Source organism: Typopeltis vanoorti, chromosome 20, assembly GCF_054136105.1.
Source record: "Typopeltis vanoorti isolate ZY-2024b chromosome 20, IOZ_Tvanoo_1.0, whole genome shotgun sequence".
NCBI lineage: Eukaryota > Metazoa > Arthropoda > Arachnida > Uropygi > Thelyphonidae > Typopeltis > Typopeltis vanoorti.
In genome coordinates, this window is record NC_143568.1 from 68604491 (window position 1) to 68618107 (window position 13617).

The following is a 13617-nucleotide window of genomic DNA, read 5'->3' on the forward strand; positions in this document are numbered from 1 at the left end:
CAGGATTATTCGAACCTGCTGTGGGTATGGATGTCTACACTCCCCCACCCCACAAGATGGAGTGGGTTACCATGGAAGAAGTAGACCCAACTAATTAATCAGCAGGACATAACACTAGGAAAAAGAATAAGACTTATTTACAGAATATTCAAGAACATTGCAGTCTTAGAAGCTATCCTGATATTACACTGCTCTCCCCATCAAGGTCAGCCAACACCTTTATTTTTTAAATTATTATACATAATTTTGGAACAAACACAGTAGAATACTAACAGTAAAGTGGAGTAGGAGAATGAGAGACGCATGATGCTGACATAATTGGTATTACTGAGAATAAAACAGGTGAGATATTGTTAAATAATAACTATAAGATGTTATATCTAGGAAGAAGCAGGAGAATTTTTCGGTTATTTGAGAGGACAGCTGACAAACAGAAAAATCTGGTTCTTTTTGGAAATCTAAACAGTGAAATAATAAGTAAATGCCAGACATAAAGAAATGCTTTGGGAAAATTTGAAGAAAAAAGCATAACTAAATAATACGTATTTACTTGAATATAACTCTCTCGCATATATCTCGTGATTTTATTTTACGAAAAAAGAAATTAAAAAGTTTCACATATAGTTTGTACATGAAAAAAGTTTAAAACTTTAAGAAATAGATAGTGAATGTTGTTATGGTAGTTTCAGATATTTTGGAATTTGGTTGAAGAAAATCAGCATTTCAACTCAACAATCATCGGCTTGCCTTTGTCGTTGAGTCATGCGATCTTATGTTAATACCGCACCAATCATATACATCAAGATGGAAGCAATTTCCAGTAGAGGAAATGTGGGAGTGAGAGCACTGATTTCTACTCAATCTTGGATTGCGCAGGGATGGATTAAGATTAAGAGACTATCATTAGAACTGTTGTGCAACTGGGTTTTGAGAGCTTGGGATATGATTTTGTCAGAAATAATTTAATTACAGAAGCATTGTTGCTAAAAGCATCAAATATATTGCTTGATGAAGGTGAGTGGCCGATCACGTAAAAAACATTGATAATTAAAATTTAAATGCATTCATTTTATAAATAATGTGAGCAATTATAAATTATAACGAATACTGAGAATTTAATTATAAACATCAATTTAGTTTATTCCTGAAAAATTTTAGTTTCTGAAAATTTCCGCATATATCTCATCTCGCACCACAATTTTTTAACTTTAATTGTGGAGAAAAAAGTGCGAGTTATATTTGATTAAATATGGTAGTAACTGTTTAAGTAAGACTTTAGTTTACAACATGTTCCAACATAAAAAATGCAGGCAACAAGATTGCAATTGATAAGAATTATATGTATTGTTGATAGTAACATCAATAATAAAAATATTTGATAGGTGGCTGCTAGATGGCATATTGAAGATCAAAGTTAAGAGTAATCTGCAAAGATAAGCATATTTTGTTTTTTTAAAAAAATAGTTATCCTGATATATAAATTATTTGGTTAAGTTTAGACATTTACAGTAGATGTACACTATAATGACCACCACTGTAATGAGATTATGTGCTATAATGAACTATCCTAAAGTCACGGCATAAGTCCCATAGAATGAATGCAATTTTAAGCTCATTATTACAAACAGTAAAAGTTGAAAGCCTTCAAATAAAACTAGATTTCCTAACAAATGGTATCATAATCAGGAGAGAAGGGAAATAGTAGGAAATCCAACAGAACAAAGCTGTGGTAAAACTGAACCAAGGAAATGGCAGAGAACAGAACACAAAGAAACTATAAATAAACATACCAAATAACAGCATGAAAAGTAAAAATACAAACAATAATAGGAGACATAACAAAAGCACTAGAAGAGTATTAAATTATAAAAACCTAGAATTAACAGTTAAATTTCAAAAGGCTACATTACCTTAATCTCACTTACCTGAAATCTTCATAATGGATTAAATTTTTATAGTCTAAATTTTTTTATCCTAAATTCACTATGGTAAACCTTGTATTATAACAAACTGTCTTTGGCCCCTAGGGATTCAATACAGTAATTGTCTGATTAATATCTAAAGCACTGTGTACAAATATAATAAAGTGCAGTCAGCGTTTGTGACATTTACTGCTCTTAAGATGTTAAGTTTAGCACTGTTATGAGTGTTTTAATTAATTACTAATTTATCTGAGTGCACACTTAATTCTCTATTATATTTTTATTTATATGTATAGATAAAGTGGGGATGCTTAAGGGTCAAAGCTATATAACTGGGAGGAGATCTCCATATAGCTTTTTAAGGAATGCAGAGAACTGATCAGAGGCTTCTGATCTAATGTTCAATCCTCACCTTCTCATGGTGCATCCTGTTAGGAATCTACCTGGATACTGAATGAATGAAGATGGGCTGGAAATTTGGGATTTAGCCAAACAATTGTATTCTTATTGGTTTAAACCACAGTGTAAAGTGATGGTACAACACAAAAGAATTTCATGCCAGCTGGGATGTTAGATGGATAAACAAGAACCCGTTGTTTTCAAAAGTCAGGAAACCAGGACAAACAGCAAAAAAAGTCAGCTACTAGAGCAAATCCTGGAACACATTCCAGCTTAACATCAGAGTTCAAGATTGGTACTATCAACATAAGAAATTTCAATGGAAAAGAAATGGAACTAGCAAAAGAATTGGACATGTACCAGATCAATATAATAGATGTTGCCAAAACAAAGATGACAAAAAACAGGTGAGATCTTCCTGTTTTTGGATACAAGATGTTATTATAAGGCAATAATAATCAGAGAAAAGAAGGAGTACCTATAACATTCAACGCTAAATATGAGGATAATCTTTTGGAATGGCAAGTAATATCAAATAGTGATGTAGGTAAATATCAAAATGGGGAACTGTACAATGAGACTCGTTTGTGCCTATTGGTCCCATAGAAGGTTTTAATAGAAAAGTACAAAAATTTTTCAAGACATTAGAGAAGGCAGCTGACAAAACAAAAAGGAATAGTTGGCCCTTTTTGGAGATTTAAACAGCACAGTAGGAAGTGAATCGGACCAGGCATACAAAAATGTTTTGGGCAAATTTGAAGAAAGGAGCAAAGCTAATAATCATGATAAGTGCCTGCTGGATTTCTGTTCAGGACATGGACTAGTTATAGCTAACACCATGTGAAAACAAAAATTTGCACAAATTCACATGAAGAAAAATGCAAGAAATAAGTAAAGTTATCAACTAAGTTATTGTTGATAGCAATGTTTCCCATTCAGAATGCAAGAATATACAGACAATTTAAAAAAGGAAATGATCATTTACTTTTGAGCAGAGTAAAATTGAATTTCATATTGAAAATAAGAGTAAGAAATTTTTAAGTAAATCCAAGTTGAGCAGCTTTCAGAGGTGAAAAATAGACTCAGATATACACATATTATTCAAGAAAAACATGAACCTGAAATCAGGGTTTGCCATTGAAAACAAGAACCAAACCTTGGAGATTCAATGGCATACCCTAAAGATTTTGACTGCTTCAGCCAGAGGCATGTGGCAAGGTTGTCTGCAAGGTTAGAAAAATCAGAACTCCATGGTGGACACAGAAAATTAAAGAGGCAGTCAAGGAAAAGAAGAAAGCATATTGAAAGTTCCAAGTAAGTCAGCTTGTGCTCCTACAGAATACAGAGAAAAATGTAAGAAAGCAAGCCAATGTTTAAATCTAGCTAAACAAAAGTCAAAGGTTTTTAGTAAGAACATAGTACATAAATATCAGAAAGGTGGCAAAATATTTTGGAGGCTATGGAAAAAGCTTAGAAATGGAGGAAAAAGTACTGTAAAAGGAATAAGAGATGATAAAGGTGACATGAAAACTGAAGATAATGATATTCTAGATGTCTGGGGTTTTAATAGAAAAGAAGTCCAGGAATTTTGAGACATTAGAGAATGAAGCTGAGAAAATGAAAAAGTTGACCCTTCTTTTGAGATTTAAACAACAGAGTAGGAAGTGAATCCCATCGGGCACATAGAAATGTTTTGGGAAAATTTGGAGAAAAGAGCAAAGCTAATAACAGTGATAAGTGCCTGCTGGATTTCTGTTCAGGACGACTAGTTATTGCTAACATCATGTTAAAACAAAAACTGAAAGACTGCTAAATGAAACAAGCAGTGTCAGCATGGTGGTAGAAAACTCCCAACAGGAATACAAATCCATGCTTGAAGTAGAAAAAGCCATCATAAACCTGAAATGTAGAAATGTAGCTGAAGTAGATGAAATTCAATCAGAAATGCTCAAATATGGATGTATACAAGTTTTACAAATGGCTGCACTGAATAATTCAGAAAAAGCCTGGTCAAATGGTCGAATTCCAAATTAAGGTATTATTTAGTTGGTAAATTGGAATACTGGTAAACAGTGATGTGATGTCAGAGGTAACTAATATATCTGTATTATTTAACATTACACATTTTAAAACTTCTGTTGAGAATCGTGTTGTTGTTTTTTTTTTTTTAAATATATAGGATGTGGTATGACCAGTGAGGGAGGCCTGAGAGCTCACTAGCTGTTTCGATAACTTATAGCATGGTGAATCTTTTTTTTTTCTGATGTCAGGAGTCCAGGAAGATACTTTTTTTTTTTTAGTACTCTTTTTAATTTTTAATCTGAGTTTTGATGGGATCACAATCAAGCAGGATGAAGGTAGTGTAGTCTCAGAGAATAATATTATTTTATGATTGTATTCAGTGGTGTTAAAGACCACTGTGTGGAGCTACTCTTATCCAGTCTGGTAATAACTATATATTATACTTTCTTTTGAAGCTAAGTCTAAGAATGAAAGACATTCTCAGTCTTTGCCACCAGGAGTTAAATGATGAATGGTGCTATATTTTTAGCAGACAAAAGAATATTAATATATAATTATTGCAAAGTATTAGATGTTGAGTAATTGAATTTAAATGCCTATAAATAATACTGAAAATAACAAAAACAGAAGTAGTACAGCAGATGGGGGGGGGGGTAAAATATTTCTAAAAGCTCATAAAATATCAGGACTTTTTACATTCAAAAAAATGGAGAAATAAAGATATAACAAAAGTAAGAATTTATAAATCTGATACTGTCAAACAAATAAACATCAAAAATGCAATAAATAAATTATATGAAATGCATGATGAAAAAAACAAATTGATGGAATAAATGAATGGACAAAAAGAACAGAATGGAATGATCATATTAAAGAAATGGATTCAAAAACAAAGTTAAATTAGTAAGAAATTGAAAATAAAGCAAAAAGATCAATTGGCAGACCAAACTAAATAGGAGCAAATCATTTACTCTGAAACTGTAAATGCAACAATCTTAAGCTTAAAGCAAGAAGCATTTCAGTTTTGCTTTCCAAAGGCCAAAAAGAAGTCAGGGTTTCATAAACCATGCTCTAAAATTTGATACTAAAAAAAGCATGACCATTCAACAGAACTCTTTGAATAATGTAATCCAGTGGTTCTTAACCTGGGTGGTAGCAGCCTCCTGGGGACGGTGTGAATGCTGGGGGAGGGGGGGGTGTTATAATACTACTAATATAATAAAAGCAAAAAATTCCATGTTTAATTTAATCTAGCATCCCTATTTATATTGTATCTTTGGCAACACTGTTCAGAATCTGTGTGTTGAGGGTTAAGTGCTGTGAAGAATTCATGTTGGAGGTTTAATGGAAATATTACCAGCACTAAGAAAGGATTAAAACTAATTTTAATTTCGTCTCTGTGATGGAGACGAAATATTGGAAGTATTAAAATTAGTTTTAATCCTGTAAAACTGATAAATATTTTATCAGTTTTAAAGGATTATAATATTCCATTAAACCTCCAACATGAACACCGTTCAGAATATTGTATGTCTGGCAATACTGTTCAAATTTATTTACTACTTATTTTTTAGAATTTTTATATCGAAAGTTAAGTAATTGGCTACTTTTTAGTCTGAATTTTCTACATTGAAAAGAATTAATTTGGGCTATTTTTAGCAGAATCCACTACTTTTTGCAGTTTACATCTAGCCAGTGGTATCGTGTGGCACACATAGTTGATATTGTGTAGCACTGTAGGCCCATTAAAATGTGTGAAAAAAGAAAGTATCGTCAATATTCAAAGTGAATATTTAAAATATTAAAGAACAAAGCATCAAAATAAAGCAAAAAAAAAATAATGTGGAGTACTTTCGTGAATTAAAGACTAAATTTAAAAACCATCCTGGACTTAATTGCAAGACGAGATTTTCTGCAGTTCCCAAGTCTACAAATAATAGATGATGATTTAATATTAGATACAGATTTGGAATATTATTGTTTCCATCTTCTGACATTGAAAGAAGACTTGATGATTGGATTCAAAGACTTTGATGAGCTTAAAATACCTGATTGGGTCATAAATTCATTTCTTTCTGATGCCACTTCTGTTCATCCAATGCGTGAAGAATTTATTGACTTAAAAAATGATTTTGAAGCTCAAGTACAATTTCAGCAGCATGCGTATGAAAGATTCTGGCCAAACATGCAATGCAAGTATCCACAGCTTTGGCAAGAAATAAAATGACTGCTCACTGCTTTTCCTTCTTCATACTTGGTTGAGAAAGGATTCAGCATAGTGTTGCAATTGTTAGCTAAGCAGTGAAAGAGATTGCAAATAAGTGAAAGAGGGGACCTGAGACTTCATTTGTCGAAAACTGAACTTGATATTGAAAAAGTAGCAGGATCTCATCAGGCTCAGGGTAGCTATTAATGATTGGCTTATTAAATACAGTAAGTTTACATCTTTTTTGAGTAAAAATGAATTTGCATCAAAGTCATTAATTTTTAATTAACTATCAGTTCAAATATGTTGATGGTAATTTAGGTTTGCCTAATAATATATTATAATTATCTTATTGAGTCATTAACTTGGTGTAAAATTGAGCAGGGCAGCCAGGCCATACAAATAGTTGAAAGGGGACACCAGGCAAAAAAAACGTTAAGAACCATGTAACTGTCACAGACAATTATAGCTCTAATGAAAATGAAAAATTAGAATTGAAAATTATCTATATTTGGTCATGTGTGTGTGTGTGTGCGTGTGCGCGCGCACGCAGCAATTCTGAATTTTAGGACATGACAACAAATAATTCTCCATTCCCAAAGTATAAATGAACAATTTTTAATGAAATGAAATGATAATCTGCTTAAGGGTCAAAGCTGTATAACTGAGAGGAGACCTCCACATAACCTTTAAAGGAAAGTGAAGAACTGACCAGAGCTTCTGACCTAATGTCCAATCCTCACCTTCTCGTGGTGCACTCTGTTAGGTACCTACCTGGATACTGAACAAACGAGGATGGGCTGGCAATTTGGGATTTAGCCGACCAAATTGTATTCTTATTGGTTAAATTGAGACTTATTGCCGAATGACCAATCAGAGTACAGATACAATGCATAAATAACGTGCGCACTTGATAACGAACAGACGTGGCAGTGTCTATATTCATAATTTAATACATCGTGTGTTGTAATGGACATACATAATGCACTCGTGTGAAATAAAGAAACGTTTTCTGAATTTTGGTGCCTGCAATTTTTCATCGCTTTTGTGTGGACCATCATTCTTAACTGTCATAATTTTTGTTGCCACTCCTGTCTCATAAGTCTTCAATTAACACTTGATTTAATGGTAGATTTAAAGGGAATAATATTTTGACCCCCAGACAAGATGAGCGCAAAAAGAAAGACCTATTCCGTTGAGTACAAGAAAGGAATCATGGAGGCCTCCTGGGGCAAGAATCTTACGGCTTTCTGCAAATAGAAGAAGTTGGATCTCTGAATGGTCCAAAAATGGCGAGCAGAGTACGATAACCTCAGTCAACAGGTGGATGAGAGAAATGCTAAGAAGCGCAGGTGTGGATCAGGTAGCAACCATTATTTCCTGAGCTGGAAGATATCATCTGTGAATGGATTGCTGACAGGAGAGCAAAGGCTTTGGTTGTGCACAGGGCTGATATTCAAGCATTTGCCCTTGCAATGGCACCACAGAAATATCCCCAGAAGAATTCAAAGCATCACAACATTGGCTGGATGGCTTCCTTCAGCGATAAAGGAAGAAACTTTAGTATCTTCCAGCTTTAACAACATTGTTCAAGCTGGAAGATACTAAAGTTATTAAACGTGCACTTGCATTCAAGTCCTTTGTTGATGGCATCGACTTTTCTAAATACCAACTCTCCAACAAGTGGGTTGATTTAAGGTTGCCACTTGTTTTGCGAGGTGGCCAAAGAGGTCTGCTAGTCTGGAATTCAGCCAGCACTCACCATGCTAAAGACATGAAGAACTTCCTTGCAGAGAGAGGAATAGATCAAATAATGATTCCCACAGGAATGACTGCCTATCTCCAGACTCTTGATATTGCAATAAACAAGCCATTCAAGGACCATTTGCACATGGAAATCAATGACTACATTGAAATAGAATGGAGAGAAATCAGTGTGGAAACTTTGTGAAGCCTAGCCTGCAAGAGGTCGTGACTTGGGTGAAGAATTCATGGGATAAAATCACTGACAGCTGTGTTGCTAATGCACTACGAGCAGACTACATGGACAAGAAGTGCTCACTTAAGGAGAGCTCTATTGCTGGACATGAGAGATTGGGGCCAATGGTTCTACAGGAAATGGAGTCGCAAGAAATTCAGGCCAGAATGCGGGGTTTGGAGAGTTATGACGATGTTTCAGAAGAAGATGACATGACTGTATTTGAATAAATGTAGATTGTTGTACATGAAAAAATAAGACATCCCCTGAAAATAAGCCCTAATGCGTCTTTTGGAGCAAAAATTAATATAAGACCCGGTATTATTTTCGTGGAAATACGGTATGGCTATGAAATCGGTGCATCACATCTGTTAATTGTGTCACATTCACCTGGCTGGCTTTGCAGGATGAAAAATCCAATTTTCTGAGAGGGAAAAATCCTGCCACTTCCATATCAGACTGGCTAACCGACCTTTGTTTGAAAAGCCCTTGAAAAAATTCTTTGCACCCTAGACAAATTCAAACCTAGCAGAAATATAGCAAACTGAGCAAGATTAGACTTCTGATTCTAGGTATCTCATGTAATCTTGATGTCCCTCCTTGCAAACAGATGCCAACCTACCTGGTTTGACATTAGCGAGGCCACACGAGAGCAAGGGACACCTGAAAAAGGCGAGCTCCTATATAAGATAATGGTTCCAACTTATCATCTGAAGAATGCAGGAAAGAAGATAATTGGCACGCTAGGAGAAAGGAGACTTGTAGGCTTTCAGAATGTAGAAGTCTTGCTATCTTCTCAGACATACTCTGGACATATTTCAATATTCTATAAAAAAATTGGGAGAAAAACTATAATAATCAGGAAAATGGATCCTAAACTGAGTGAGTTGGCTGATATCTTAGTTAACAATCAGATAGCTTTCACTTGTTTTCAATAACCTTAATCAGTTACTGAGAAAAGTTTTAGAGGCAAAAATATTACAGTTGACTCTCACTATGGCAAAGATCATTATAACAAACTTCAATGGATTCCCTACCCTGTGGTTACAATTGTTCTAAAAAAAAATTACTATAGCAAACCATCTACTATGATATTATTGTGGTCTCTGAGTTTGCTATAGTGAGAGTTGATAACATTTCCATATCAAGAAATTCAATAAAGTTATCAATATCAACAAAGTGTAATTCTTGAATGGCAGTCAGTCTCAAGTAGAGTAATGTGGGCAAATATGAGAATGGGGAACTGGACAATGAGACTTATTTGTGCCTATAGTCCCACAGAAGGTTCTACTAAGGTAGAAGTGCAGGAATTTTTTGAGGCTTTAGAAAAAGCAACTGACACAGTGAAAAAGGAAAAGTTGATCCTTGTTGGGAATCTAAATAGCAGAGTAGAAAATGATTGTGAGACATACAAAAATATTTTGGGAAAATTTGGAGAAAAGAGCAAAGCTAATAATAATGACAAATATCTGTTGGATTTCTGCTCAGAACATGGACTGGTTATTACTAACACCATGTTCCAACATAAAAATGTGCACAAATTCACATGGAGAGAAGAGGCAAGGAATAAGAAAAGTCTCATTGACTGTGTTATTGTTAATAGTGATGTTTTCTACCTGGTGCAGGACACCAGAGTGTACAGAGGATTAGAAATTGGAAGTGATCACTATTTAGTCTTGAGCAGGAAAAAATTGAATTTCATATTGAAAAGAATAACATGTAAGAAAGTTTTAAAGCGAATAAAAGTTGAGCAGCTCTCAGATGTGAACTGTAGACTAAAATACACAAAGATTATTGAAAAAAAAATGAAAAAGTTTGAGAACAGGAATCAAACCTTGGAGATTCGGTGGCAAACTCTGAAGAAAACATTGATTGATTCTGCCAGAGGCATGTGGTGAAGTTGTCTGCAAGGATAGAAAAATTAGAACTCCCTGGTGGACACAGGAAGTTAAAGAGGCAGTGAAGGAAAAGAAGAAAGCATATCAAAAGTTCCTAGCAAATAAATCAGCTTGTGCTCTTACAGAATATAGAGACAAATGCAAGAATGCTAAACACTGTGTAAAACTAGCTAAACAAAAGTCATGAGAGGACTTTGGCAAGAATATAGAAAATAAATATCAATAAAGTGGCAAAATATTCTGAAGGTTGTTGAAGAAGCTTAGGAATGGAGGAAAAAGTGCTGTAAAAGGAGTTAGAGATGATAAAGGTGACATGAAAACAGGAGGAAAAAAGATATCCTTGAAGTATGGAGTAATTACTTTGAAAAACTGCTAAATGAAACAAGCAGTGATGACAGCACAGTGGTAAAAAACACAGACCAGGCATGCAGTCAGGAATACATATCCATACTTGAAGTAGAAAAAGCCATCAAAGGCTTGAAATGTGGAAAGGCAGCAGGAGTAGATGATATTCAACCAGAAATGCTGAAGTATGGTGATATAAGTCTTACAGTGGCTGCACTGCATAGTTCAGAAAGCCTGGACAGCGGGACGAATTCCTGATGATTGGAGTAGAGCTCTCATAGTACCCATATATAAAAAGGAAAATAAAACTGAATATGAGAATTACAGAGGTATTTCCCTACTGAGTGTTCCTGGCAAGATCTATGCAAGTATACTTGAGAAACGGTTGAGAAAAATTGTGGAAGAAAAGCTTGGTGAAGAACAAGCTGGATTCAGGCCAAACAGAGGCTGTCAGGATCAGATCTTCACTTTATGACAAATAGTCGAGAGAGCATGGGAATATAACAAAGATCTGTATTTAAGTTTTGTCGATTTGGAAAAGGCATATGACAAGGTGCCAAGAGAGAAGCTATTCAATATGCTGCAGTTATATGGTGTCAAAGGGGCATTATATCAAGCAATACTTAGTCTTTATTTGAGTTGTAAGTCAGCAGTTAGAATTGAAGGAAGTACAGGAAGATGGTTTAATGTTAAATCTGGTGTGAGACAAGGATGTACATTATCCCCTCTGTTATTCATTATCTATATGGATCACATTATGAAAGAAAGTGGTATTAAACATGATATCAAAATTGGAGATGTTAATGCTCTTTGCTTTATGCGGATGATGTTATACTTCTAAATAAATCCGCTACAAGTCTGCAAAATTCTCTGACTAAATTGAATAACTGTTGTAATAGATATGGTATGAAGGTCAGCAATAAAAAGACAAAGACAATGAAAACAGGCAGAATCATTGAAAATGTCAACTGTGTTGTGAATGGTGAACCTGTGGAACAAGTAAAACATTTCAGCTTCTTAGGCACGATTTTTACTGAAGATGGTAAATAAAATATAGAAATAGACAACAGAATCAGCAAAGCTGGTATGGTGAGAAGTCAATTGAATAAATTCATATGGAATAAGAGAGAAATTAGTCGGAACACTAAATTAGCTGTATACAAGACAGTGTTCAAACCAGTTTTAACTTATGGATCTGAGAGCTGGGTCAGAAGACAACTAAAACACTTGACCAAAGACTAGAGACCACAGATATGAGAGTCCTGAGAAGGATTATAGGCGTGAACAGATGGCATCAATGGCAATATCATATTAAAAACAAGGATATTAGTAAAGAACTTGACATTATCAGCATCCAGGAATGCATTAGCAGAGCTAATCTCAGGTGGTATGGTCACTTAAACATAATGGGCGAGGAAAGATTAGCAAAACAAGTGTTCTCTGCCAGGTTGGCAGCAAAACGACCCAGAGGAAGACCAAGATATAGGTGGATTGATAGGTACAAAGTGCCTTAGACGATAGAAATATAAGATCTGATAATGTTGGAGTCTTGACAAGTAACAGACTGATTTGGAGGAAAATTGCAGATAAGAAGTTAGTAATGATGTAGTTTTTTTCATGTAGTACTATCATATCCTGTACACTCCTTGAGGGTACATGGCAGGAATTTGATGATGATGACAAAGTGTAATTTTGTCATGCCCTAACTCTGGTATCAAAAATCTGTAAAACATATCTGATATTTATCATGCAAATTGCTAAAAAAGCAAACTTTCAGTATGATAAATTTTAAATGTTAAGAAAATAACTTTATAGGTTCACTCAAATTTATAAAAAATAAGTGCGATGCACGGTCAGATGTCACAATACCTTTGTCCTGTCAATTGTATGAAGAAAATATGAGACTGGTTTTCCTGTCCATGACACAGAACCTTCCAATGGTTTTATAACTCGTACATGCATAATTGTTCCAATATCTGAAATGCAAACAAATCTTTCAAGTGAATTTCTAGAAAATGAAATTGTAGATTAACCATTTTATTAACGGAAATTATAATAAAAATTAACAAACTGTGATGAACAGAACAAAAATTTTATGAATATTTAAATAAACTGCATGCTTTATAATGAAATCAACATAATATAATAGTTATGGAATATTATTCCAGAATAATCTGAGACATTTACAAAATTTCAACAAGATAATTTTTTTTAATGATGTCAATTCACTAAAATTAAAAGCATGATTAACATCAGTCAATAAATTGACTGTGTATTATGATAATTTACACAGTCAATTATCATAATTGACTGATAATTATCATGTAGAGAGCTTGATCTCTACCATTTTATTTGTATTATTTTTCCTACTCAAGAATTTATTAAATCACAATTTTAATTTCGGTTGCAAAAGATTCAAATTATTCATAGTAGTGACTGTGTAGGGAGGGGCAAAAAACAGGATTTTTTTGAAGGTCTAAACTACAAAATATTTACTTAATTACATGCATATGTACGTTGAATGTTGCATAAATTTTTCGACAATAAAACTCCAAGGCTGATTTTTTTAGGGTAGAGAGGGTTGTTACTCTGCACTTATTCACTACTGATAACTTTTAAACAATTATTTTCAAAATAAAACCATAAAACAGTATAAATAACTCCTTGTAAGAAAATTTAAGAAAGTGAAAACTGCCTCAATGAAAATTGCTGGTGCAGGACAACTCAGCACGGTGTTTATTTATTAACTCTACCAAAAATGTTTTCAAAAGTTTGCTACTTATACAGCAAAAAAGGAAAAAAAAAAAGTTTTCATTTCTATGGCACGTTTCATTTTATTTACATAAT

General features: G+C 34.0%; 1 protein-coding gene across 2 annotated transcripts in view; it reads right to left on the minus strand.

The window, feature by feature from the left end:
• The window catches only part of gpp (DOT1 like histone lysine methyltransferase grappa), a 282498-nt gene that overhangs the window by 65173 nt on the left and 203708 nt on the right, over positions 1 to 13617 (minus strand). For both annotated transcript variants that reach the window (XM_090409770.1, XM_090409771.1), the window contains one exon: positions 12640 to 12746. In XM_090409770.1, the coding sequence (XP_090265896.1) occupies positions 12640 to 12746 (107 nt within the window). The remainder of the gene's footprint in view (positions 1 to 12639; positions 12747 to 13617) is intronic.